At 58.8% G+C, this 26,801-nt stretch overlaps 2 protein-coding genes across 20 annotated transcripts; one reads left to right on the top strand and one right to left on the bottom strand.

Annotated features, from left to right (window-relative positions):
• SLC2A11 (solute carrier family 2 member 11) lies at positions 1-16,180 on the bottom strand. 9 transcript variants are annotated; one of them, XM_064481019.1, is made up of 15 exons: positions 15,742-16,180; positions 15,205-15,262; positions 14,126-14,157; positions 13,907-14,031; positions 12,317-12,415; positions 9,678-9,838; positions 7,092-7,216; positions 6,031-6,160; positions 5,360-5,508; positions 2,471-2,658; positions 2,218-2,328; positions 1,755-1,856; positions 1,601-1,676; positions 1,220-1,347; positions 1-907 (listed from the first exon to the last, which is right to left on the bottom strand). In XM_064481019.1, the coding sequence occupies exons 2-15, from the start codon at positions 15,237-15,239 to the stop codon at positions 791-793; spliced, it is 1,578 nt and encodes a 525-aa protein (XP_064337089.1). In that variant the 5' UTR covers positions 15,240-15,262; positions 15,742-16,180; the 3' UTR covers positions 1-790. The 9 variants fall into 9 exon arrangements, with proteins under 9 accessions (XP_064337089.1, XP_031298192.2, XP_064337087.1 ...); XM_031442332.2 differs by having other exon boundaries at positions 1-991; positions 15,742-16,172; XM_064481017.1 differs by lacking the exons at positions 15,205-15,262; positions 15,742-16,180 and adding an exon at positions 14,914-15,162 and having other exon boundaries at positions 1-991; positions 14,126-14,599.
• A 386-nt stretch (positions 16,181-16,566) lies between these two features.
• On the top strand, positions 16,567-26,362 carry DERL3 (derlin 3). 11 transcript variants are annotated; one of them, XM_064481011.1, is made up of 9 exons: positions 16,568-16,675; positions 23,726-23,782; positions 24,241-24,338; positions 24,453-24,518; positions 24,597-24,670; positions 24,764-24,857; positions 25,307-25,502; positions 25,792-26,031; positions 26,133-26,362. In XM_064481011.1, the coding sequence occupies exons 1-9, from the start codon at positions 16,638-16,640 to the stop codon at positions 26,212-26,214; spliced, it is 945 nt and encodes a 314-aa protein (XP_064337081.1). In that variant the 5' UTR covers positions 16,568-16,637; the 3' UTR covers positions 26,215-26,362. The 11 variants fall into 11 exon arrangements, with proteins under 11 accessions (XP_031298216.1, XP_064337081.1, XP_064337082.1 ...); XM_064481012.1 differs by lacking the exon at positions 16,568-16,675 and adding an exon at positions 16,682-16,756 and having other exon boundaries at positions 25,941-26,031; XM_064481010.1 differs by lacking the exon at positions 16,568-16,675 and adding an exon at positions 16,682-16,756.
• The last annotated feature ends 439 nt before the right edge of the window (positions 26,363-26,801 follow it).

Below are 26,801 nucleotides of genomic sequence, written 5' to 3'. Positions count from 1 at the left end.
TTGTAGGGGAATGTTCATAGCAGTTTTATTCATAATGGCCAACAATCAGAAACAGCCCAAATGTCCACCAACAGGGAAATGGGTTAACAAATTATGGTATATCCATATGGCAGAATACTACTCAACCACATAAAGGAACATTTGCTAATACACGCAGCAACATGCATGACTCTCAAAACCTTTATCAGGAGCAAAGCCAGACAGAAATGCACACATATGGTGTGGAATCATATCACATTCTGAACCTACAGTGATAGAAGGTAGGTCCACACACGGTTGCCTGGGGCCTGGGGTGGGGTGGGATACTGATTGCAAAGGGGCACAAGGGGACTGTAGGGACAATGTGAATGTTCTACCTTGACTACGGTGATAGCTCCTGGGTATGGACACCTGTCAAACTCATCAAATAAATGTACGGTTGGTTACTCTGGATATATTTTATTATATGTAAATTACACCTCAATCAAGTTGATTTTTAAAAATCAATTCCTCGGAAAATCTTTCCCTGACCACGCCCCTCTCCAACAACCCCTGGTCTATACACTCTTTGCAACCTGTATTTTCTTCCACTGCATATCTCCAAGTTCGCCATGATGTTGTTTATTGGTTTCCTGTCAATGGCCTCTAGACAAGTCCCAGACCCCATCTCTCTAGGTCACCCCTGAGGGCTCAGCACCCCGCCTGCACAGAGCAGGTGCTCAGTGAGCACTCAGGAAACAAGGGGATGCCGGAGCTGGTGAGTGGAGGCCAGAGAGAGGAGCAGCTGGTTGGGCCCAGCCACACCCTCGGGCTAGAGCTCTGTGGACTGGACGACCTCCGGGCCCCTCCACATGGGGCTCTGGCTCCACCCGGGGAAGTTGAGTCTGTACAATTCCTCAGAGATCTCCAGGAAGGTCTTGCCTTTGGTCTCCGGGAGGAAGAAGAAAGTATAGACGGCCGCACAGACACAGACACAGAGGAAAGGCACGTAGAGGAAGTGGGACAGGCCCTCCTGTGGGTTCAGAGAGACCCGAGACCTGGTGCGGCCCATTCAGCCCCAGGCAGGTCCGGATGAGGGACCTGACCCTCTCCGTTCAGATAAGCCCCATCCCTTCTGGTCTCAGACTCCCTGGATGGAGCACCTCCCCTTCCTCCCTCATGGGACCACCCCTCCCACCTCCCCACACCACCCTACCCTTTCTCAAGCTGACAGGGCCAGGGGATGGGAGGGGGCACCTACCATGATGAAGGGGAATCCCAGCCCAACCAGGAAGAGCATGGTCCACATGAGCACTCCGCAAACCATGTAGGCAGCAGGCCTGGCTGTCTGGTCAAAGAGCTCGGTGGCCAGGATCCCGGTCACTCCGGCTGGAAGGAGGAGTGGGGATGGGGACAGAGGCCTGCCAGCTAGGGCTTCCAGGCCTGCCTTCCAACCACCTGGCCCCAGACAGGAAAGTGGGGCCTCTCGGGGGCGCTCCTCCTGCGCCCGTTCTCTCCCCAAAGCCTGTAAAGTTGAGTGGGGCAGGGGCGCAAGCTGGTGCATTCACACCCACCCAGCCTTCGCCCAGACAGCCTGCGCCTTCCGCAAGGCCCAAAGCCTGGAGCCCTTGGGCCCACTCACCGGGGCCGATGCCAAAGCTGAGGATGAAGGCGAAGATGCAGGACATGGCCAGGTAGGGCATCCAGGGGAAGGAGCTCTGCAGCAGAGGAGGGGCGCTGAGGGGAGATGGGGGGCCGCACACACTGCCGCCCAGCTCACATCCCCGCCCAGCTACCTGCAGGCACAGGGCTGCCGTGAAGACGCTCCCCCAGCAGGTCATCAGGCAGTAGCCCCCCATCAGCAGCACCCGCCGGCCCACTCTCTCGATGACCACACACTGCAAAGGAAAGGAGCCCAACCTGACTGACCTGCACGGGCCACGGTCCCTGGGTCCGGGGACAGGCAGTGGGGAGGGGCCCCAAGAGGAAGCTGGGGTGGGGGTGGGTGGCCAGGAGCAGTTTACTGCTTCAGGGGATTAAGATATGAATTTTCCAGAGGACCTCGGTCACTCAACTTCAGTTTCCCCATCTCAAGATGGTGGTGTGAGTGCCCAGCAAACAGTAGGTGCTTAATACGTGCTCACTAACTCGCGGCATTTTAACGGAGTGAGCTGAAGTGGAAGTGGCTTAGCACCCCGAGGGTCCGCCGCAGGGCTAGGCGGTGGAGGTCGGGGGCGGTCGGCCCGGAGCCAGACTCACGCTGACCAGCGTCGCCAGCAGCTCGCAGCCCCCGGTCCCGATGACCGCGTACTGGACCTTCTCCGGGGGGATTCGTGCCTGGACGAACATCGCCGACGCGTAGGAGTACACCTGCGGGGGCGGGCGAGGGGCGGCTGCGCGCGGGCTCCCCCACCCTTGGCCCACAGCCCGACACCCCCCACCCCACTCCCTGCCCCCTCCTCTATCTCCCCACCCCCACCTCCTACCCCGGCCGGGAGCCGGGAGGGCTCACCGCGTCGTTCCCGCACAGCTCCATGGCCCCGCCCAGCACCACCAGGCTCGCCACCTGCCTCCGCAGCGCGCGGTCCCCGAACAGCTCCCACGGGCGCCGCGCGCGCCGGCCCCCGCAGGCGGCGCGCTCCTGCTCCAGCTCCGCCAGCTCTCCGGCCAGGTCCGCGGGGCCCCGCAGCCGCTGCAGCGCTGGGGAAGGGAGCAGGGGCAGCGGAGGCTGAGTTCCCAGCCCCCGGCCCCTGGCCCCTCTGAGGCTCCCACAGTGAGCTCCCCGCGCCCACCTCCTTTCTCCTTCCAGGGACACCCTTGGTTGGATGGGGGTGCTCTTCCTGGCCCTCTCGTTTCCCAGCATCATGGACCAGAGGGGACTTTAGCAACTCGAGGTTCTGAGGGTACACCACTCAGGACACCACAATTGCGACAGACTGCCACTGGCGTCCCGGTTCTCCACCCCTCCCTGCATCCGTATCTCTTGCTATGGGATTTGGCAATTACTGTCACTAAGGGGGCATGTACACACCTGCCCCGTGGCACCGTGCTCTGCCTCATGACTCTCTCACCAGGCGTCCTGCCTGTTCGAGCCCAAGCCTTCAGAGTCCTGGATCTTTCTACTTGCTCTTCTGTCATTACTGTAAAAACCTGCGGCAGGGCTAGCCCTCTGGTCCCAGGAAGAAGCAGAAATGGCCCAGCTGGGACATTCCTAAGTCAGCCTATGCCCCGCTGACCCACATAAGCAGAGCCTCCAGCCGGACCCACCCTTCATCAGCCACCCTCGAGAACTCGCAGAGGCTTGAGCTAAGTAATGGCTTCCCTGCTCTGCCCCTGAGATGTGATCGTTAGGCAGCAAGAGAAAACTGGTACCCAGAGTAGGTGCCACCTTAACTCGGGCCTGCGATACACGGTGTTGGTTCCCAGACTAGGCAGAGAATGGGGAGGAGGCTGGAAGAATGATGCTCCTGTGTGCAGGGCAGTAACGGGGAAGAGAAAAAACAGACCTAATGAACTTCTGGACCTGGGAAGAGATCCTGAGTGTCAAAAGCATGAGCTGGCTGCTTTTAGCTAAGTAGTCTAAACTGACTGTAATGCAATCCTAAGCTCAAAAAGACCCTCAGAGGAAACACAATTTAATTAAATATAACTTCTTCCAGAACTTTCTAGGTTAGTTAAAGAAAAAAGAAAAAACAAACCTGTTTCTCATCTCTAGCTTCTCCAACTAGCAAGAGTCCTAAATTAAGTTACAGCGTGAGAACCAAGATTAAATCCAGAACACTGCCAGTAAGCCCCGGACTAAGGGTAAAGACTAAACCAAGGGTAGGGCTTAACGCAGCGCCTCACAGACCCTCATGGCTGGAAAGAGGGGCATCACAGAGGCTTAAGAGTCTTGGTCCAGAGCAGCCCAGCATACTCCCAAATTCCAGTAATTAAGAGAGAAGCATGTCTCAAAAAGAATTATGGATGTGGCTCTTGGCACATAAACCAAATGTTCAGAAAATTCACATCATTTTGGAGAAAGCTGTATTGACAAAAAGCTCTGCCAGTTGAAAAGACACTGAGGTGGTTTGAAATGTGAAGACCAGCTTTCTATATGTACATTTTCCAGTGCCCTCTTCAGGGGTCAAGGAAGGTGATGGAAAATGAAGGATGTCTCCAACGGCAGGACCAAGAAGCTGCGGGAACCAGGACCTGGGAAGCGCCTCCCAGGGGGTGGAGCCAGGGCTTAATGGAGGGCAACTCCCCACCCCAAGGCAGTTTGCCCAGGGGCGCTCAGCATTGCTGTGGGCAGAGGACTGCTCTCTACCTCTTTGCCACCCTTTTTTGGAGAAAAAGGTTCATTCTGGTTACACCAGCCCACTCTCACCAGTGTCTGCTAAGTGTGGGAGGGGCAGAAGACTTGGGTTTTTATTTCCTAGGTCTCTGGATCAAGAAAAGGGACATACAGATTTGACATGATCTTAAGATCCTAGATTACAAGCCCGAGGCCATGATTGCTTGAGACTTTGGGGGCGGGGTTGTTTCCAGGATGACATAAGCATGTTCTGCACAGGGAGGGACATAAATAATAGCAATGGTCACCATGGCAAGCTGGGAAGAATACATTAGTGGGCCCTGGTCTTCACCCCTCCCTAAACCTATACCACTTGCCATGCGAGTGGAGATGCCATGGATTTTCCCATCTCTGGACTTCGGGGTCAATGATGTGACTCTGGCCCCTCACGCTCAACAGTGGGCATGAGGGGCCAAAGGTTTGGAAAGTGCTTGTGCGGCTGGGTTTGCCTTCTCACACCTCTGCCACCATCATAACAACATTCCTGCGCTGGTCCAACGGTACCAAGAGTGGGAGGAGGGGCATGTGCAGCAGAGCTGAACTCCTCCAGCCCAGACCAGCTTCAACTGGCCGACTCCTAGCTGACCCCTGGCACCGTAAGCCAGCCCAGCCAAGATGGGCAGGGACGGGCAGCCAGCCCAGGCAGTACATGAGCTGCAGATGCAGGCAGTGATTGCTGTTTTCAGCCAGAGATTTGGGGGTGCTCCTCGGGCATCACCACTGGAACCACAGCTGACAGAGGACCTCAGCCCAGCCAGCACTGCGCCCTTGAGGCCTTGCTTGGTGTTTCACCCTCTCGCACGTCTGGCTTGGGGGGTGCTTTCTCTGCTCCACCCTGGGTTCCCAGATGGCAGACGCTGAGTCTGTTCCAGCCCAGTGCCCTGGCATTTAGGACAGCCCCTTGATAAATAGTTTCGAAGGGGTGCATAGATGATGAAACTGAGGCACAAAAAGAGGGATAGTTTTGTCCTGAATAAATGAAACCTGAGACCTGAGGACCCACATGCTCTGGCCAGATGTACACCATGGCCAAGGGTGGTCTGGGGCCCGAGGTCAGGGACTCACCTGCCAGGCAAGCCTCGGAGTCTCCACGGTCAATGAGGAGGTAGCGCGGGCTCTCGGGGAGCAGGGGAAGGGAGGCCAGCTGGAGGACCCCAGGCACCAGGCAGCTGGCCAGCAGCAGGGGCCAGGCCTGCGGGCCACCCAGGAGCTCCCTGGGGGGACAGAGGAGAGGCTGAGCCAGACGCCTCCTTGCTGGAGTCCTGCTCCCTACTGCCTGCCCCACTGAGGACAGAGGGTCTGTGTTACTCTGTGCCTCCTCCTAACGGCTCTGGGCCTGGACCCCCCCAGGTGGGGACATGAGAGAGGGCAGGGGCGTGGGCCTACCTCATCCCTCGCAGCTACTCTCCCCAGGGCTCTTCCCAGGGCTCCAGGCTCTGCCCTCACCCCTCTTTCCCGGGATGCTCCCTTTAAAAGCCGAAACCTGCACCCTCTCCTCTGTCCAGACCCATTCTTTGCTCCGCGATCTGGAGAGGCCGGAAGAGGCAGATGCACACGAAGTGCGGCTGACCGATAAGTGTTCTGTGTACCAGCCAGAGGCCCGTGGACGGGGCTTCAATGCCTGAGTACAAGGAAGCAACGCCTTAATCTCCTTGGGAGGTGGGAGAAAAATTTAGGCAAGGAAGGGCTTTTCCTGGACCCCTCTAACCTCTCAGTGCCCGGCGAGGGGCACTTACCTGAGTCCGACCACCTGACCCATCACGATTCCCAGGGCGGTGAAGATGGCTGAGGTCATGGCCACAGCTCCTCGGAGCTCCTTGGGAGCACTCTCCCCCAGGTACATGGGCTGGACGTTCATGCTTACACCTGGACGCATGTGCAACAGATGGTCAGCCACAGGCCTGCTTCTCCCGACACCTCCTCAGTGCCACCTGCCCCTCCCCTATGGGATCCCAGCATGAGTGCTACTCCCTCAGTCCCTACACTTGGAAGGGTTCCTCTCCAGCTGCTGGAGGGCCAGCAGGATGCCAGTCCACCCCCAGGACTTCTGAGAGAGAAGTCCTCAGATCGGCTCCCACCCCACAGTTCCAGCATTTTCTAGCCCCGGTCACGGTCAGTGGAAGGAATGTGGGGGGCTCTGAGGGAGTGGATGCTCCCCAGCTGTCCCGGCTCTCACCTCTCACCTCAACTATCCCTGGAGGGTCCCCCCTCATCCCAGCTTCCCCAGGGAGGCTTCTGGCACCCAGGCAGCCAGTGGGAAAACAGCTGGACAGTACCTCCCACCGCCCACCCCAGATGCTGACACCTAGCAAGAAAGTGGGAGGCCATTGTATTGGGGCGTCTTCCAGCTGGGAACACGGCAGGCGGGGTGTGCGGCTCCATCCCCTCCCTGGCCTGGGGTCCGGAAACAACCCTCAACAAGGTCCTGCCTCTCTCCAAGCACCGGGTGGGGGCAGCCAGGAGGAAGGTGGGTAAGCTGATGGCCCCAGACTCTTGGAGGTACCCCTGTTCTTCCTACAAACACTTAGGGAGGGATCCCTTCTGTGCTCGGACTCCAGGCACAAAGATAAAGTCTGACCCGGTCCCTTTTCCCTGGAGTGTGGGCTGTACCCACTTTAAGTGTCTATTAAAATGCACCATATTTAATCATTCTGCAAAAAAAAAAAAAAAAAAAAAGGTGGGCACGGATGGAAAAGAAATCAATGAACAAAGAGGATAAAGGAAGGAATGAAGGGAGTAGAGGGAACGCATGAAGAAGAGGAACAGGGAGGCAGGAGGAGACACCCCCGCCCAGTACCTGCGCTGACTCCCACCAGCAGCCTTCCCAGCATGACCATCTCAAAGGACCCGGCCCTGCGGCTGAAGCCAAACAGGGTTGCTGCGGCCACCACAAAGATGTTATTCACCAGCAGGGACTTCTTCCTTGGGGAAGCCGAACACAAGGAGAGAGGCTTGGTTCAGTCCCAAGGGGACCCTGGGGATCGGGGGGCCCTGATCAGACCTGTGTGTGCGCGGGGACGGCATCAGTAGTTTAAGCCGCATGGACAGAAATGACACTGGCCACTGTACTTAGGGTCACTCGTGGGATGCCCCGAGGGGCATACTCCTTCCTGATGGGACAGATGGCAAATCAAGGAGGGGGCGCAGGGAACAGCAGCTGTGGGCTCCAGACACTGGGCTTGGAGGCGCTGTCCGGCAGGCCACTCAGGAGAGCTCACAGTAGATCATACGGCTGGCTGTAGCCACAGGGAACCGAGCCAGAGCAGGACACGGCCCTGCCCCCATCAACAGATGAGCCAACGCTCAGACCACCTGTGTCTGGAGGACAGCAGATGACAGTTGACCGTAACAAACGCGATCCGGCGGTAACTCCCACGGTGCCTAATAAGCCATATATGGCTTCTTCACTGGTATAAATTAACAAAGGACTTTGATTGTGGCTATTTCTCTGGCGAATGCATTTTGCTGGATTTCAGGACACAGACAACACCAGAAACATGTAGCTTCCACGGGCAAGTCAGTACTGCACCGATACCAACCTCCCTAAGGGGATGCCTGCTCTCCAGCTCAGGGCCACCCCCATCTGCTCCACCAGGAGCCACCCATCCCTCAGGCATCCCTCTGGCCCACTACTTTGATACTTTATGCTGAAAGGACACTCGATGCCTCGGTAACGTGCCACTGGAGGCAGCCTGTTCCACCCTGAGTGTTGTGATCCCACACTTCCACCGGGTGATTTGCAAACCTGGAAGTTTTGATGGAGTATTCTCTAGGGGGTCTAAACCTACTGTGGGATGCTCTGCTCCTCGACCGTCTAGACCTGGGAGACTAAGGTGCTCCAAGTGCCCAGGTGGCTGCCTCCAAGGAGAATTACAGTGCAAGACCAAAGTTTCTGAGCAAAGCCACCACTTCAGCGAGTTACTCTCCTCTTAATCAGAAACAACTCCTGGCTTCTCACTAGGCCCAGGAGGAGAATCCACACCAGACTTGGGTGTTTGGCTGTTGTTTTAGCCAACTGAGTCCTGATTTTCTGTCACTAGAAGTTGAGACATCCTAACAGATACTCCTGTTAAATACACCAGCGTGATACCTGTGCAATTCTGCATCCAACAAAGGAGGTTCCATCAGTGAAAGAGGAAGGACAGGTGCCCATGGAACTCAGTGTTGTGTTAGGAACCCCATCATCCAGAAGCAGATGGCCTCCAGGTGTGACATCAGTCACTGCTCCCACTCAAGCATGAAGACTGGGGTCACCCCAATGGGCAAAGAGCCTCAGTCAGTGGACATGCTGACCCAAGACAAGAGCAGAAAACCAGAGGATGGAAGTCACCAGCGACAGCATGACCAGTCCAACACCAAGGAGCAGCTCCTCTACCTGTGTTTCCATGCTTTGGGTCATATGCTTTAAACAAAAGTCACCGTGAGTTTCCTCTTCCTCGATTAGTTTTTTCCCTACTCTTTCTCCTTTTTCCCTCCTCCCAGGTGTCTTGAGGGCAGTTAAATTTACCATTAAATGTGTAGATTGCACAATATCAAGAGGTTCGCCGCAGGGCGGGCAGAGTGGTCATCACTCAGAATCCCTGAGCTCGGGAAGAACACGTGTTGTGTTGGCCCTGGCGGCTGTGCCCTGAGTGATCTCAGGAAGAGGGGAATGCACATCCGGCAGGTGGCCGAGTAACATTAGGAGGGGCACGTAGGGAACCAAATACATGGGAGAAAGGTGTCCACACATGCTGGGTAGCCAGCCGAGGGGTGGCCCATGGGAGCCGTTAGTTTTTCTGCCCCGCTTCCCTTCGCCCCTGCTGGGTCACAGCTGCAGGCAAGTGACCCAAGGTGGTTCCAGAGCAACCCGTCTTCCTGGATTCCGAGCTCAGTGAAGATGCTGGCGGCGGGATGTGGTTGGAGTCGATGCCCTGAAGGCGGCCTCCCAGGAGGAAAGGCCATGCTGGGGCAGGCAGTTGGGATCCTCGCAGCACCTTGGACCTGCCCCTCTCAGGCCTGCTTTCCAGTACTTCCTTCCCTCCCACGAGCAGCCCAGCATCCTTTGCATTACCCCAGTTTTTCACACAATTGGTCAGGGTCTGCCTGTCCTGTTTGGGACCCCAGAACTGTGTCAGTTGGCTTCCAACAGGGAAATCGAGGAGGAAACGCTTGTTCCCAGTAAGACCACACGTGTTGGCAGCCATGGATCCAGAAAGCAGGGGTCCTCCCTCCCACATAGCGCGGGACTCTTCCCTCTGCCACCTCCACGAGGAGACATGACACTGCAGGCAGGGCAGGAGGCTGGGTGGGGACCTGCCGGGCACCCTGCCCGCATCCCTCAGCTTGCAGCCTGGGGTGGCATCATTAACGGGCTCTCCAGGGGTACACGGGAGGCACTTACCTTCCAAGTGTGATGGCCAGGGGCCCAGCAAGCAATGCTCCAAGGAGGCCCCCCAGCGGGTACAGAGACACGATGAGGGACCACACCAGCAGGACCAGGTGGTCAGGCAGTGGCCGGCCGGTGCGCATCTGCCACGTCTCATTGGTGAATTCCTGAATGTACTGGGGACAGAGAGGCCAGTCACCCCTGGGTTAGGGGTCCCCATGAAAGGCCTTCTCCCCCCAGGCCCTGCCTGCGCAGGAGGCAGTCTCCTGAGCAACCCTACTCCCCATGGTGGGACTGAACTCGCCCGAGCACCTGGCACATGAAAGCACCATGCCCGTGTCTTTCAAACACAGTGTCTCCTGGAGCTTAGCACTGGTCAGTCTCTATTTGCCCCTCTGAGTCCACTCTCAGCCCCATCCCCCTGCTTTTGGCCTGGGCCACATCAGAGGAGGCAGGAGGGCTGTGTGTCCCCAGGGCACCCTTCCTGGGAGGTTGCCTCAGGCCATCTACAAAGCCTGACCAAACATCACTGCTCCACTCCAAGAGGTGAAAACCACATGGCCTTATCCATCTGGTTTCAATGACTGCTCCTTCCATGTGTCCCTTGGGGGGTAGAGGTGGCACACTAAATCTGCATGACCGCACTCCCACTAGCCTGTGTGTCCTCGACATCCCACACGTCTTTTGAAAATCATCCTTTGTGGTATCTAAACCAAGTGACTTTTCTGGAGTGTGCAGCATGTTTCCTGGGTACCCCAATGGTGACAAGCCCTGGGAAGTGTTCTGTTAGATACACGTTCTCTGTTCATTGTTAAGACTGGGAATCAGGCCCACAACTTGCCCTCAGCCACAGGTCAGGGCTGCAGCCACATGGTCTGGACACCCAGAGCCCCATCCCCCAGAGCTGCTGCTCCAGGTCAGTGAACAGAGGCTACGTGGTTAGGGATGGCTGCACTCAGGAAGACCCAGATACCCTTCCCTTGGTCAGAGATGAATGTCAGTGTCAGCCCTCTCCTGCCCGGGCCAGCCCTCTCCTTCCCAGGCCAACTCCGGGTATTGGCTGTTAGCCTGGTACCCGCCAGGTCCCTCTGGGGGAAGGACCTGTCCGGGGAGCTGGGACCAGAGCCAGCCTCCCCTGACCCTGGCTGCAAATCCTCAAGGGTGACTATTCAAGGGGTTAAAGAGAGCCTGTGAGGCCAAGAAAGTCCCATTTTTAGGGGCTCGTGGTGGTCCAGGGGATTCCGCTGCTGACAGATCCCTCTCAGTTTGCACTGTCAGTGTGCACTGAGGTGGACACTCACACTCTTACTGAATAAACAAATGAACAAATGCAGCGAGCCCAGACCTCCCTTTCTAAACCCTCCATTTCATCCTTTCTTCAAGGGACCGGGCTGCTATAGTTGTTTCTGCCCAGGATGTGCACCCATCCCCAGCTTCCACCATGTGCTAACATACCTCCCTTGGAGGGAGGTTCTTTCCCACTGTCAATCACAGCCCCTATGCAGTTGGTCACCTGACCCAGACCTGGCCAATAGGAGTGCTTCACTTTCCTGACCACGTGATTGGCCAAATGGGCATGTGATCCAAACGAGCCAATCAGAGCCTTCCCCAGCCTTTGTGCTGGAACTACCAGGGAGGACTTTTGTCTGGGGCTTCCCAGTCTAGGACAGTCTGAGTCTGGTGACAGCTGCTATTCTGTCCTGGGTGAAGGATGAGGCCCCACAGGATCAGGTGAGCCCCATTTCTGTCCTGGGGCCTGGTTCCTGCAGCCCCACTTCCTTCCCAGCTGTGTGACAGGACACTTGCCCCTTCTTACTTAGGTGAGTTAGAGGTGGCTTCCATCACTGGGGCTGAGAGAGCCATCCTTCCCACAGGGACTCACTGAACATTGGCACAGGCCAGGCCAGCAACAGGTGCTGGGGAGGGAGTGGGGACTCCAGCTGGGGGTTGTGGAAGAAAGGCTTCAGGAAGGTGATGGCCCCTTGAGGGGCTCCTGCAGGTGGGACAGAGAGGGCTTCCCAGCAGAAGCCTTCAAGAAAGGGCTGGACGTTATTTGAGGAACTGCATTTAACCTGCTTTGGTAGCAAAGTTGGGGGAATGAAGGTGGGAGATAGGTGGACAGGTTCTAATCCCAGGAGGCCTTGGACTTCAGGTGGATGAGTCTGTCCTAGTCCTTTAGGCACTGGGGAACCACAGAATGTTTCTGGGTAGGGGAATGACTTGATCAAACTTGAGAAGATCTGGAAGGGGAGAAGCTGAAGGCAGGGTGGCCAGTGAGGAGCCTGAGCCAGAGATCCAGGCAGGAGAGATGGGGTCTGAACTGGGATCGTGGAAGAGATGAGAGGAGAAATGGCTAGAAGGCAGAAGTAGTTAGGAAGGACTTGGTATCAGAGAGAGGGAGGGCAGAGTCAGGGTGGACCCCCAGTCACTGGGAGATGGTGGAATCATCTGCTGATATCAGGGACCCAGGAGGATGTGTGAGTTTCAGGGGAGGTTGCAGAGTTGGGTTTGAACCCGCAGGACCTGTGGGACAGCCCAGTAGAGGTGGATGCGTGGGAGAAAGCGCCACCAAGTGGATGCTGGCCTGAAGATCAGCTGTTGGCCCTTACTCAGCACCCACTGGGATGGTGACGGTGGGCACGGAGGGTACATACCAAGGTCGGGGCATTGATGATGGAGAGGTTGTAGCCAAACTGGAAAGTCCCACCAATGCCAGCTGCACAGATGGTCAAGAGTAGGACCCAGCCCTGAAACTGAGGAGAGAGGAGAGGACACAGAGTGACCAACGACAGCCTCCACCTCCTTCCCGGGGTTGGAACTAACCAATCACAGCATTGCAATCTGTCTGAACCAGGCAGTGATGTCTCCACTTTGCAGATGAAGAAACCGAGGCAGAGGGGAGAGGAGTTGCCTGGATCACACGGCTGGCAGGTGGCAGAGGCACCCCAGCCTTCTGCTCTGAGTCCAGGATCCCGCTGCCCCCTCACCCCGACCCCACCCCTGGCAGCATTGTCCGGAGATGGGCAGCCGTTCCCGGCCCTCCTTGACGGGCTGGCCCCGGGCTATGCTTGCTATGGCTTGGGGGACAACGCTCCAAGCTGGAGCCCCAGGGGAGTGAAGCTGTGCCTTTAGCAGGACAGGAGCCCCTGAGCCCCAATAACTCGCTTCAGCGAAACTGTCTCCAACAGAGTGGCTGGGCCTCTGGCTCTGCCCTCCTAGCTTGTTCTGCAGCGAGGCTAAGAAATGGGGCCACACAGAGCTACACATGTGGGGACTTGGGGGCATATGGACGAGCAGAGATCAGCCTGGCTCCTGGGCTTTGTCTTTTTGGAATCACTTCCTCGCTGGCCCTGGGGATGATAATGTCCCTCCAGGCTGGGGGACAGCCAAGGTATGCATGCACCACACACACCTGGTACAAACATGGGCAGCTTTTCATCCCCCTGCGACACCCTTAGAGCTGGAGGGAGAACACCCCAAGGTACACTGCCATGAGGACTCAGCACCCCGATACCCCGTCATTAGGTTGGCATTTTTTTTAGGGATTCACAATCTTATTTCTGGGGAAGGTATAGCTCAAGTGGTAGAGCACATCCTTAGCATGCGTGAGGTCCTGGGTTCAGTCCCCAGTACCTCCATTAAAATAAACAGAAAACAAACTAATGGTCACAATCTTATTTCTATTTTTTCTCTTATACTTTTCTCTAAAAATTCAGTATGTGCTGAAAGCTGAAAGCTCTCCGCTCTCCCAAAGAGCAGTTCCCAGCAATGAACTGCTTCCCTCAGATATTCTCCTAGATAGTCGCCAAGTGGTTAACCATACAAAAATAAAATCGCTGATCTTTCCCCAGTAAATTGATACCACCATTTTCTTGTTCTGGCAAAGGGTCCCCCAAAGATGAAGTCCTGGTTCATGTTTATATTTCTTAAAAAATACTTAAAATACACATTTCATGGCACAAGGATGTTTGGCTAAGGCCTTTCTGAAGAATTTCCAGGACCTCAGAGCTACTTACTGATCCATCAAATACTAAGTGCCCGTCCCAGCCAGGAACTGAGCTGGGGGGTAGACACAGCTGGAAAAGACAGATCTGCTTCCAGAACATAGTGAGAAACTGGACTGGGAGTCGGGGTGGGCAGGGGGGTGGAGGAAGAGGCGTTGAGGGCAGGATCCTGCCAAAGGTCTGCAGGCTGGTCCATGACTGGCACCCTGGCTGCTCACAGTCCCTACAAGGTCTAAGTACCTTCCTTCCAAGCCTGAAGCCATAGGGGGAAGGCAGGTCAGAATCCAGGAGTCCCTTCTCACTGGAGTCACGTGGACACTCCATGCGGGCTGCGTGGAGGGCAGAGTTCCACTGAGACAGCAGATCTGCAGGAAGCCACAAGTCACGCAGTGCCTGATGTGAACTGAGCCCATGTGGCCAAGGTGCTGGCAGGTCTCCAGGACAGCATAAATCACCTACTTCCGTGAGACTGAGGATGTCTCCTCCTGTGACTGGTCATGGAAAGTGTTCAGACATGAGCTGTGCTGGTGATTCAGCCTCCCTACCATGGGCAATAAACCTACAGTTCTAGGTGCTGGGGATAAAGCGATGAACAAAAGACGAAATCCGTGACGTCATGGAACTTCCCTTCCAGTGGGGGAAGATAGGCAGCAGCGAAATGAACAAGGAAGATATATGTCGGGGGGGTGGGGGGCGCGACAGAGACAAAGCAGGGAGAGGTGAGAGGGAGAGTCTGGAGAGGGTGGTCAGGGAGTAAGCACTGAGAAGGGGCCATCGCACGAAGACTTGAAGGAGGTGAGGGAATGCGCCATGCAGGCATCTGAAGGAAATCCGTGCAGGCTGGCGGGAGAACCCAGAGATGGGGAGATGCGCGGGTCTGGGCGAGCTCTTCCGGCTGCCCCACATCCTAGGTGACGCTGGACGTCAGGGAGCCTGGTGAAGGCGATGAAAGTTGGGGAGAGGAGTGAAGGTGGGAAACAGACCCAGGACAGGATGAGGCGGGGAGGACCGCAGTGCCCAAGGGCTGCTGCCCCTGAGGGCGTGCCCAGACCGCACGAGGACCTGAGGGCCCAGGCATCGCGAGGGACGCTAGCCTGGGACGCGGCCGTTCCGCCAGTCCTGCACGCTGATACCCCACGCAACCTTGCACTCGCCCCAGCCCTTCCCTGAGCGTGAACCCCTGCTCAAGCTCGTCTGGGCCCGGCACCTAGCTCCACTGTGCAAACAAGCACCAGATACTTCCGTACACTGGACACTTTCGTTGAGCCCTCCAGAGTGCACTCAAGCCCGCAATCCCTCATCTGAGAAGCCGGGGCCGGCGGAATTCAAACCTTCGCCAAGCGCGGATCGGAGGGTAAGGGGAGGCGCATGCGCGGTGGGGCGATAGCGAGGCGTAAACCCGTCTCGAGGCGGAGGCGGACGCACGCGCAGTGGGTGTTGACGAGATGAAGGTTCGCGCACGGCGCGTGGTGCCCAGAGCGTGCGGCCGAGACGCCTGCGCAGGGTGGGGCGGTGGGGGGGTCCCGCGAGCCCGTCACCTGGGTCCGAGGCTGTAACTGCGGCTCCTGTTCATCCTCCGTCCCTTCCTATCCTCAGCTGTGAAGGTGAAAGTCCACTGACTCCTTACTCGGCCGAGCCTGGGGCCTATTTCTGCAGACCGGGAGTTCTGGCCCCAGGTCACCCCGGCCATCCCCCAGCATCCACACCCGCAGGTCTCGGCCGGTAGCTCTAATCACCGCGCTCCAGGCTTGCCTGAAATCCCGGCCCTGGCCCCTCGTCCCCACGTCCCCTCCCCCGCTGCCGCCTCCAGAGTGACTCCCTGCTGGTCCCTCCTGCGCCCCGCCCCTCGAACCCCCTACCAGCCCTTCGGCCCGGCCTCCTCTCCCACTCATCTGGCGCCCTTGCCCGCCACCAGGGCCAAGGAGGCCCCTGTCGCCGGGAGGACCCCGTCCCCGAGCACTCTGAGGGCAGAGCCCTTGATTCTGCACAGACATCCCCACTCTCCTCCAGTCCAGGTGTCCCCACCCTTTCCCTGGAGGAGGAACAGTATTAAGAGAGACGAAAGGCAGACCCACCAGTCCCTGGAGTGCTCTCATCTGTCCGTCCTGGCAGAGCCCGTGACTTGGAAAGCAGACAGGAGAACCGGTCTCGGATTGCAGCCGTGGAATCCGTTGCGCGAGAGGGCGGCCCGGCCTATGTGCCAATATTAATCCGGTCCAGTGGCCCCTGTAAGGTGAGGAACCACAGGGCCCAGTGGGCCAGATTAATCTTTTATTTCTCAGGGCTTCCCAGGTCCTGCGTGGAATCCAGGAGTTGGACTAAGGCCAGATGGAAACCAGACTTGCCAAAGATGTTATTTGTGGTCATAGAAACAGATCTGACAGTGACCCTAGGAAGTCACCTGAGCAAAGACTATGGTAGGAGTACATCAGAATGGATACTGCAGTGTCTCTATTGCTCCTGCTTAGTTTTTGCTTTATTTTTGCTGATCTGAACTTTTCAAAGTTTCTTCAAAACACCATGCACTTTTAAGGGAAAATGCAATAAAATATTAGCAGTTGCTAACTTCATGCTTTTCTGCATCTACTGAGATCATGTGATAATACCCGGCTGCCCCACCCCCACCCCACCTTGGTTCTCCCTGAAATGCCGCCTGAACTCTTCGCTGGAGTCTGACCCCCAGTGTGTGGGCTCCCCGGCCATTAATTATTATCCTGAAACAAGGAAGCTTGAGGTTTCTCCTTGGCAAGCATTAGCTGGGAGCTTAACCTTGAGTATGTGAAAGTTAAGGTCGTGAGGGTTTGTAGCTGCCAAGGGGCTGATGGCTAATCCTCTCAACAAACCACACGTGGGTGGCTTCAGGCTCCTTCGCAGAGGAGTCCCTGAGACTCCACAAGGGGCGGGGGCCTACAGCTCTGGTGGGAGTCTGGCCAGGCTGTCAGATCTCTGAGTCCGGTACAGACCCTGCGGGATGGGGCAGCTTGACCAGTTCGCTCCGCTGGAGTCGAGGTAGCGTGAAAAGAACGCCCCTGACTCCTCCTCCCGGATGGGGCTTCTCGCGTGGATTCACACTCACTCTCGGTTTTCCCGGTGAGAAGGTGGAGGTGAGGGCAGGGGAGGTGGGGTGCCGGCCCCACGCCCACTAGCTCTCAAGACCTCCCAGCTGGTGGCCAATGTGGGCGTGACGCCCCTCCATCGCTGTGGGAGCCACGCCCCGCGCTCGGTCCTACACTCTGGGGGCTCTCTGTAGACCGGGAAACTGAGGCCCAGAAAGGGCGGGGAGCGGAAGGTGGGGGACCAGCCCCTGGTACTCAGCAGGAGGCAGGGAGCAGCTTGGCTCGCACCTAAAGGAATAGATACAGCAAAGCTGGCTGGAGGGCTCCACCGGGTCCACACCCCACCGAGCCGCCGTTGCTCCTAGCCGCAAAGAAGCGGCTGGGCCGCCTGACCGACCCGAGTCTGCCCCAGAAGATGCCTCTGCCGTTACCCGGGCCCACGGATGCCCCCCTCCAGGGATTTGGCCTCCAGACCCACGGGGGATCCATTCAGGCCGCCCCCGCCAGTTTCCCATGATCCGCCCGCGCCGCCGAGACCGGCTGCGGCCGCGAGGGGGCGACAAAGCCCAGGCCTGCGGGAGTTGGGTTGGACCTCCCGGGGCTGCGCGGTGGCAGGGAAACAGAGGCCCACGTCAGGGCCCCCGCCAGGTGCCAGGCACCCCTGGGCGCCGAGTCCTGGCTGAGCCCAGGCATCCCCTGTTCCACGCACCCCAAGTAATTTTGCTTCCTTTATCCTGCGCACCCAGCCTGCGCGCGGCCAGTTAGGCCATGGCTTTGGGCGGGAGCTGGGAGGCCTGGCATCCAGCCCCTTGCCTCTGCGTCGCTTTGTGCCTCTCCTCTCTGTTCCATGACGGGTGGGACAGAGGTCTGAGCAGTTGCCTAACCCCTAGAGCCAGGGCTCTCCAACAGGGCTCAGCAGGCCTCCATCACTATGAGTGGTGGGTGGGGCGCCACCGCAGATGATCGGGATTCGTGCCTGCCCGGATCAGAGGGCTAAGCTGCTCTGGCCCCACTGCCTCCTCTCTGAGCTCTCAGTTCCCTCGTCTGTCAGCTGTGGTTTTCAGGAAGGACTGTGGGATTGGGGGCAGCCCCCTCCTCCTTGAGGCCTTCCCTGTTCCTCCCACTTGGACTGGCATCTCTACCCAATGCTGGGAGCCTCCAGAGGGCGCACTGGGTGGAGCTCAGGATGCCAGCTGACCTTGGGCACCAGGCTGCCAGGGTGGGCACTGAGTTACCACCAAGCACAGCAGGTCAGCCACAGGACTGGCTGCAGCTGATGCCAATGGGGCCCCTGCAGTTCCAACAATTACTTTCCATCTCCCAGCCTCCGTCTGCTCACCTGTAGAATGGGGACATCATAACAACTGTCCCTGCACTGGACATCCTGTGGACAGGAACCCAGCCCTCTCTTGATCTCCAGACAGACCTTGCCCATGGGGGCTGAACCTTGGGGTGCTTCAGCCCAGCTGGACAGTCCCAGCCTGGGCAGGGGTATGGAGGGCAAGGCCCAGGAGCAGCTCCTGCAGGCTCTGCGCCAAATCTTCCTTCGCCTCCCTTCTCAGAGCTGGCTCCCACCCCAGTTCTGGGTCATTTCCAACATAATGATTCAAAAGAAAGAAAAAATCCCAAGGAACAACCAGCTAAACTGCCCCTCCTGGCCACCCTTTGATATTTGAGGACTGAACAGTCGGGCTGATTGCAGATAGGGGCTTTGAATCCATCTTAATTAGAAGGAAAGAATGTCCTCGTGGTTGGCTGTTCTAAAAATACAGCTGTGCCCACATCTGGAGGGGAAGGGTGGGAGGCAGGGGGTGGGGATGGCGGTTAGACCAGACTCTGAAGCTCTGACGCCTGCATTTTTTGGTCGGGGGGGAGCCCCCTGCCAGCAGGGCCCATGGAGTGGGGAAGGGGAGCATCACAGTGGTTGGTCCCCTGGGACTGGGCCACCTAGTGCAGGTTTGGGGTGGAGCTGAACAGGCAGCTCACCTCCTCCCCACACCCCAGCCCCAGTTTCCCCAGCAGTGCAGAGCGCCTGGTTAACGCACGCTGGTTCCTTCACCAGCCGCCGCCTGACCTGGGCACAGGGGGCCATTTAACTGCAAGCTTGTGACCAGGGAGGGAATTTTTTTCTGAATTTGATATTGAGGGCTATTTGTTAGTTTTTGTGAACTTGTCACTTGTTTTGTTGGTGTCCTCATTCTAAGCAGAGATTCAGTTTCCTACCTAATCTTGCATTTGTAACTGCGTTTGTTTTCTTAAAGAGGCCCCAATACCTCATGCAAGTCAAGGGCATCTGAGGCTGGGAGACCGGCTAGAGCAAAATGTGGGGGCAGGGCTTGTGGTGGTATCTCCAGGGCAACAAGGGTTCCTGTGGCTGGGTGAGCACCTGGCCTGGGGCTCACCCTCCCGGATGTGTGTGAGCAGGGCCTGGGCTGCTTGGCAGAGGTGTCGGTGGTGCAGGCCAGGTGGGACATGGGTAAACCCTGGGCCTTTCCGAGCCTGTCTGTCTGCCTGCTTGGGGTGCTGAGTCACTACTTCTAACCAAGGGTTCCAGGTCCCCGCCAGGCCACAGACCAGAGCTGCCTGCTGATCTGGCCGGCAGGTGACAAGTAGGAAGACCATAAGACAGTGTGCCTCAGGTCCCACCCCCGACCCAGGACCACACAGACCAGATCCCACGTGCATCCCCAGGCATTCAGACCCGCATGGGGCCGCGTAGTCTCCTCACTGTGTCTCCAGGCTCCTGTCTCCGTGAGCTTGTGTCCCCGGCCCTGCCATTTGGCTGACTTTGTCAATCAGGTAATCTTCCAAACACAGCCGCACAGCCACACTGAGCCCAAAAATAGCTGAGGCAGAGGAGGGGGAGTGCCTGCCAGCTGCTCTGAGGCCCTGGGCGCCAGCTGGAGGTGGCTTTGACGTGCGGGGTAGTGGCCACAGCAGGAAGTGGGATTTGAGGAGCATTTGCTGAGGGTGGGCGGTGACAGCCAGGCGTTGAAGGTCAGGCTGGCCTGGTAGCTGGGGCTGGGGCTGGAGAGGAACCATCTCATCCAGCCACAGAGGGTCAGAGACTGAGAAACCAAGGTCCAGGTGGAGAGCCTTGTGCCCCAGCTGCTCAGCAGGAGAGCACTCAAGGGGCAGAGTCGCATGTCAGAGACATCCCAGGAGCCCAGAGGCAGCAGAGAGGTTTTACCTCCAAACCACAGCTGGAGAAGGGCCACAACGTGCATGTACGTGTATGTACGACAAGGAGCTGGGAGGGCTGGGCTGGGGACGCCAGGAGGACTTCCTGGAGGTGGTTCTGTCCCCACCGCACCCCAAACTCCGCCTGTCCCAAACCAGTGGTGGTCTCCATCCCAAACCTGGGCTTCTCCCACATCTCACCCCTCTGCCAAACGCTAAGGGCTGTGCCTTCCACATCCTTGGTCCTTTCACTCCCTTGCTGTCATGTGCCTGCTGCCATCCTCCACTCTGACCACTGCTTCTATTCCTGGCTCCTCTTCCTCCAAAGAGCTGCCATCTGATCCTAACCTTCCCACCAGGCTGAAAACTCCCGAGGCGCTCCACTGCCCTTGGGACAGAGACCACAGCCTACAGGGCCCTGCTCAGCCAGCGTCACATGGCACATGACTCCTCCCCTTGCCGCTGTCCCTCCATGCTACCTCAGGACCTTTGCATGAGCTGTTCTCCTGCAGGGCCTGGCTTATGCCTACTCATCCTCCCCACTGACTGCCTCCTCCCTCTCCATCCCACCCAGAGACCCACAAATTCCTGGAAAGTCGATTCCAATACCAGGCTCAGAGGGCCAGGCCGAGGTCGCTCCCTGTACCGCCGTGGGGTTGGCCCAACACAGCACACCTGGACAGTTTGTTGTGTGCTCCGGCCATGAGCAGCTGCTGCCCAGTGGGTTCCGGATTCAGTGCTAAAAATACCCAGGACCCAGACAGGAAGGGCCGCTGGGGACACAGCTGCTCCTGGGAAGTGCTGGCTGGAGCTGCAGCGAGGCCCACCCACCATGGCTCGGGGGTCCAGGCTCGGGGGTCCATGTGCCAGGAGGGGTTGGGCATTGAGCTCACAGCCTCTGAGAAAAGGCCCTGTGAGGGGTACCACATGTGGGTCAAAGGAAAACCAGTGCCTCCCGCAGTCACCTTGTTTCTGCTTCTTCCCGCTTGTTACCACAGACATGTGCTGCCTTTGGAATAAAATACATTTAAACACTGAGGGTGTGGGGCCCTGCCAAGAGGTAGATGAGCTCTGGTCCCTTCAGGGAGGGCTTCTTGGAGTAGGGAGCATCTCCACCACCCTCCCTCCCTCTCCTTTGAAAAGAACATCTCAGCCAGGAGGGAGGGAAATAAGTGAATGAAGGAGTCAGAGATGCATGCAGTCCTGGAAGAGAGATGCTGAGGCCTGAATAAGGGGTGGCCGTGGTGGAGGTCTGTTAGAGGGGAGGGAAGGACTGGAGAGTTCTGTGGGGCTGGGGAGAGGCAGGGCAGGGATGGCTTCAGGTTTCAGGGTTGTCACTGGTGGCTCATGAGTGTCTCTCCTGGAGTGTGAGGCCTGTGAGAAGGATGGCCGGCTGAGGGCACACAGGAGTGCCATCCTGCCTGTAGGCACTGGGAGAGACTGGACAGGGGATTCAGGGGTTCTCTGGGTGTCCCCAGACCTGAGGACTCCTGGGTTCATTGCTCTGCAGCAGACAGGGGCCCGAGGCAGTGAGGTGGATTGGAGGGCAGGCCCATCGTCACCTTGTCTGGGGACCATGGGCCCTCCTTCTGCCATAGTCCTCAAGAGAGCCCGAGAGAGAGAAGGCAGCCCAGCCAGGAGGTCTAAATAGCCATCACCAACCAGCACGCTCGCCTGCCTGTGTCACCTAGGCCCCTGGGGACACGTGGAGCCCAGGGCTTCTCTCCATATGTAAGTGTCTGGAGGCGGCTGGGGTCGGAAGAGTGGACCTGGTGCCTCCAGAGTGGCCTGTCCTGGGCCTGACACTGGACAGGAAAGCCAGGACTGGTGATGGAGGTCAGCCCCTGGCCCTGCAGTGTCTCCTGCTGGGCCTCAGCCCCGACCTGAGGATACCCCAGGGCTCTGAGAAGGGAGCTCAGCAGGAGAACTCAGCCCTGCTCCCTGGATGCCCCGCCCAGCTGGCTGCCCCCATCCTGGGCTCCAGCCTCCCAGGAATGTGCTTCTCTTCCTGAAAACCAGGCTCCTGCCTTATCAGCCCCATCAGCCCCATGGAAGGGGAGAGACAGACCCCCCCAGCACAATGACAGCCCCTCCCATTGGCCCCAGCTTGACCCTGAGCAGAGGGCCAGGCAGCGCCAGCTGCTAAGGGCCTGGGGGCAGGAAGGCCTCCCCTTCCCCACCAGACAAGAAACCCAACCCCCCTGGCAACCTTCCAGCCTGGCAAGAGCCGGCACCCACCGTGGTGTCTGAGGCTCTGGGTCTCCGCCCAGTTGGCTGCCATGCTGCCTCCTGGGTGGGATTCACTCTGCTGGGCTCACCTCACCTCAGACGTGACCTCAGCCTGCTTCACTGGAGAACAGAGGCTGTCCGAGGGGCTTCTCAGCCTGCTCCCAACACCCAGCCTCGCAGCACTTTGGTCCAGCTCCTGCTGTAGCAGGCTGACCTCTCTTCACTCCTGAACCAGGCACATATCCCTCTCAGCACTCCCAGCCTCTCCCTCCCCTCCCTCTCCCCCCGAGTGGGGCTCCTTGAGTCACTCCCCAGGGGAACCCCTAGTCTTCGTGGGATCCACCTGAGGTAAATTTCTCAGCCGGTTCTCCCCACTACAGTCTCCTCTGGGGGCTCAGGACCCTGTCTAGGGCTTCCCTCATCAGCTACACTCACATCCAAGGTTGAGTTCCCATTTGGTAAAGGCAGGTCCATCTGGGCACCTTCCTCTCCTTCATGCCTGTCATTATCCAGGGACCTTTGGTGAGGCTGCACCTCTCAGTCTCTTCCAAGGCCATGTCTCCCCAGGCTTCTCACTGCCTCGCTCCTGAAGCCCTTTCCTGGCTCTGCTGCAGCCCCGCCACCCCTGGCTGTCTAGGCCTGGCCTTGCCCCTTCTCCATCCAGCCTTGCCCCTTGGGCATCTTATGCAGGGCCAAACCTGTAAATGTCATTGGTCTGCTGAGGACTGATACCTACATTGGGACCGCCTGCCTGGCCTTTCCTCCAAAACCACACTTGGATTTTTCCAGGCGGATGTCATACGATACCCCAAACTCAGTGAGGTCAGAACAGGACTCTCCCTCTGCCTGCCTTCCCCTCAAGCATTCTCCAGCTCAGTAGAGGACACCGCCTTTCAATCACCCTGTGGCTCAGGCCTGAAAGTCACCCTTGACTCTTCTCTCAGGGCTCTGCCTAATCTGCTGGCAAACCCACATCCTGTTCCTCCTGGCCCTCCAGGCTCCACCTTGCCCACCCACATCCCTTGCATCCTCCCCCTGCTCACTGATTCCTCTGGCAGTCTACTGTCCTCACAGCAGCTGCAGGGATCTTTATAAAGTGACAGTCAAGCATCACTTCTTCACAGAGGCTTCCCAGATCACCCCATCTAGCATGGGGCCGCTACCCAATCCCCCAGCCTCCACTTGGCTGCTACCTCTGTCAGCGCACTGTTCTGCAAACTCACTCTCATTTTAACACAAACCCATGGCTCCTTTGGCTCCACCAGGAAGGATAGCATCTTTTGTTGGCTACTGTGTTTGAAGCATCCAGAACGGTGCCTAGCCCACAGTCGGTACTCAGTAAATGATTGACTGTTCATTAGAATGACTAAATGGAGTTTCTCTTTTCCACCAAAATAACAAGGCCTTTTCCATCCCGTCCACTTGCGCCAGTCGGCCTTGGCACCCTCGTCCCAGCGGGGCTGTTAAGTCCCAGTCTGGCCCCTCCTCTGGTGGCCATCGTGGGGCTCCCCCCGGGGGCAGGTAGGTTCAGCGGGGCCTGTTTACGCTCGGGGATTTGGACACGCAGCCGAGCTCCTCCTTTGCTGTAGGTTAGGTGGCACTGCCTCTGGTTCTCGGAGGGAAGGACAGCCCGGGCCGCCAGGCAGCCCAGGTGAGCCAACAGAGCCGTGCGGCCAAAGACCGGTTCCGCCCCGCCCGCAGGGCCCCGCCCATTCAGTCTCCCGGTGCCTCGATCCGGTTTTCTCTTCTAACCAGTAATGCCAGCCCCGCCCCTGTGTTTGCCCCGTGGGTCCTCGCTATTGGTCCTCCCCTGGCTCGCCGCGAAGCGTCTAGTTCCTCATTTGGCCATATGTTCTCCCGCGTGGCTTCCGCGGGCACCACAACAACTGCCACGTGCTCAACCATGGGGCCTGCTCATTGGCCCCGAGTCTCGACCCGCCCACGCCCCCGGCTTCCCGCTTCCTCCTCCTATTGGCTACCTGCCCCAAGACCCCGCCCTCAAGCCCTGGCGGGCTGCACCTCCGACGCGGATTAGCCGAAGGCGGGAAGGCGGGGCTTAGAGGCGGGTTAAAGAGAGGGCGGGCTATCTGGACACGCGTGTTTCACAAGGTTCAATGGCGTGGCGGGGGCTGGCGACCGAGTTCCTGCAGGTGCCAGCGGTGACGCGGACCTACACCGCGGCCTGCGTCCTCACCACCGCCGCCGTGGTGAGTGGACCCGACGGGTGGGGCGTCGCCAGGGATACAGCCCCGGGGGTTGCCGTGGTCTTGGTTGGACCCGCCCCCCGGGGGCCAGCCCCTGACGCGCCCCTGGTTCCGCAGCAGCTGGAGCTCCTCAGCCCCTTCCAACTCTACTTCAACCCGCACCTCGTGTTCCGGAAGTTCCAGGTGAGGCCACCCCGCCCCTTGCACCTGCCTGCCCCGCCCTCCCTGCCCGCCTCGCGCATGACCGCCCGCCCCTCGCAGGTTTGGAGGCTCGTTACCAACTTCCTGTTCTTCGGGCCCCTGGGATTCAGCTTCTTCTTCAACATGCTCTTCGTGTATCCTGCGCGGGCCAGGCCGGGGTGGGGAGGCGGCGGGGAGCCGGGAAACTGAGGCCCCGCCCGGTGGCACTTCCTATACAGACGCTGCAGGTTCCGCTACTGCCGCATGCTGGAGGAGGGCTCCTTCCGCGGCCGCACGGCCGACTTCGTCTTCATGTTTCTCTTCGGGGGCGTCCTTATGACCGTATCCTTCTCGGTCTCTGGAACCTCTGGGCCCGGCCGGTGCTGGCTCTGGGGCCCCTCCTTGAGCGCCGGCCCGAGACGGAGTCCTTGCCTCCAGCTTAGGATGTACTGAGCGTGCAGCGCGTGCTCAGCTGTAGATGCCAGGGCTAGATCTCCAGTGCTGTACACAACACACCTTAGGGTGGTGCGCAGAAGAGAGGGCGATGGGCCTGGGGGCCGAGCCCAGAGAGCCAGTAGCCAGGAGGAGCTGGGGTAGGGACGGGCAGTGGCGCGGGGCTGGGGTGAGGTGGAGAGGCAGGGCAGATCAGGTGGTGCCTAGAGGCCACAATGTGGCCTTGGACTGGGAAGGCCACACGCGGGCCATAGGGGAAGGGAAACCAGCAGGAGGGTTCCAGGGTTTAGAAGTCCCAGGGGCCCTGGGCAGGGCCTGAGGCCTTGACTCTGGCCCAGCTGCTGGGGCTCCTGGGCAGCCTCTTCTTCCTGGGCCAGGCCCTCACGGCCATGCTGGTGTACGTGTGGAGCCGCCGCAGCCCCCGGGTGAGGGTCAACTTCTTCGGCCTCCTCACCTTCCAGGCACCATTCCTGCCTTGGGCGCTCATGGGCTTCTCAATGCTGCTGGGCAACTCCATCCTTGTGGACCTGCTGGGTGAGCCTGCTGTCTACCCTGCCCTCCTCTGGCAGGCTGTCTGGGACCTGAGGGCCTGCTCAGCCAGAGCCCTCCCTCCACTGGCACTGGACCTCTCATCTGTGTCCCCACCCCATCTCCCCACCCTCATGGCTCCTGTTCTTCCAGCCCCTGGAACTTCCAGCTGGCCTGTACTGTAGGTTTCACTTCTTGAGGCCTGACCTGCTGATGCTTCTGTAGGTCCTTACCTAGGTGGGGACAGGTGGGTCAGGGTTCCTGCTTTGAGGCTCCCACTCCTTCGATTTTTCAGGCCCTCCCCGCCCCTGGTCCTGCCCACTTCCGGGCCAGTCCTGGTCCCACCCTGGGCTGGCCATCTGTGCAGGACATTGGGCACTATGGAGTCCCAGAGCAGGTTCTGGACTGTGGAGGGTGGCCTCGGCAGCTGGTGGATCTCCGCAGGGATCGCTGTGGGCCACATCTACTACTTCCTGGAGGATGTCTTCCCCAACCAGCCAGGAGGCAAGAGGCTGCTGCTGACCCCCGGCTTCCTGTGAGTGCTGGGATGACGCCCTCCCTGCCTGGCCTCAGGTGGCTCCCCCACCTCATGGGGCACCCTGCTGGCTGCAGCTCAGCTTGGGCCCCTCCCGACAGGAAGCTGCTACTGGACACCCCAGAGGAGGACCCCAATTACCTGCCCCTCCCGGAGGAGCAGCCACAACCCCCGCAGCAGTGACCCCTCCCAGGGCCAGGGCCAGCCCCGGGGACCTATTTTCCCAGCCTTGGGCTGGCCTGCAGCCCCTGACCCCAGCTTGCAGCACAGCTACCTGTCATGGAGGCTGAGCCCATACCCAGGTCCCCCCGAATAAACACACTGACCTGCAGCCTCTCTGCCCATAGCACTGGCTCTCCTGCCTCGGCCGGCCACACCCTTCCACACAGGGCAGGTGCTGCTGGCCTTGACCCAGGGCCACCAAGCCTGGCTTGCCCTCTCAGAACAAGTGCAAGGGGCAGGATGAGTCAAGAACCTGCCCAAGGTTGCCCAGCAGAGCTCTGAGCTCACAGGTGGCCGACCCGGGGTTCTCTTCCCCACCCTGCTGCTGCCTCAGTGGAGCCCTGGGCAATCCCACCCACTCTGGCCACTGCTCCCTGCCAGCCAGTGAGGGGCATCAGATCTTGGTGGCGGGGCCAGGACTGGGCTGTCCGGTCACGCCGTCTGCAGGGCTCCTGCCTGTGGTGCCCACAGGCTGACGCCTCCCTGGGCCCCTCCTGCCCTTCCAGCAGCCCACAGGTGGGCCTCTGCCTCATCTGCCTGCCAAGCAG

Source organism: Camelus dromedarius, chromosome 31 (assembly GCF_036321535.1).
Source record: "Camelus dromedarius isolate mCamDro1 chromosome 31, mCamDro1.pat, whole genome shotgun sequence".
NCBI classification, from domain to species: Eukaryota; Metazoa; Chordata; class Mammalia; order Artiodactyla; family Camelidae; genus Camelus; species Camelus dromedarius.
Note: the sequence above shows the minus strand (reverse complement) of the source record. Positions and strands in the feature narration are given on the sequence as shown.

What these genes read in the sequence shown, in the direction of transcription:
- SLC2A11 (XM_031442332.2), bottom strand. Translation starts at nt 15,239, where the DNA reads ATGAACAGGAGCCGCAGTTACAGCCTCGGACCCAG. An exon ending in AGTTACAGCCTCGGACCCAG is followed by an intron (nt 14,158 to 15,204) that starts GTGACGGGCTCG and finishes TTCCATGACCAG; the next exon opens with TCACAGGAGGAGACATCCTC. An exon ending in AGCTGTGCGGGAACGACGCG is followed by an intron (nt 2,329 to 2,470) that starts GTGAGCCCTCCC and finishes CCGCCCCCGCAG; the next exon opens with GTGTACTCCTACGCGTCGGC.
- DERL3 (XM_064481010.1), top strand. Translation starts at nt 16,713, where the DNA reads ATGGGGCTTCTCGCGTGGATTCACACTCACTCTCGGTTTTCCCG. An exon ending in CGGGCCGCCAGGCAGCCCAG is followed by an intron (nt 23,783 to 24,240) that starts GTGAGCCAACAG and finishes GTGTTTCACAAG; the next exon opens with GTTCAATGGCGTGGCGGGGG. An exon ending in TTCTTCAACATGCTCTTCGT is followed by an intron (nt 24,671 to 24,763) that starts GTATCCTGCGCG and finishes CAGACGCTGCAG; the next exon opens with GTTCCGCTACTGCCGCATGC.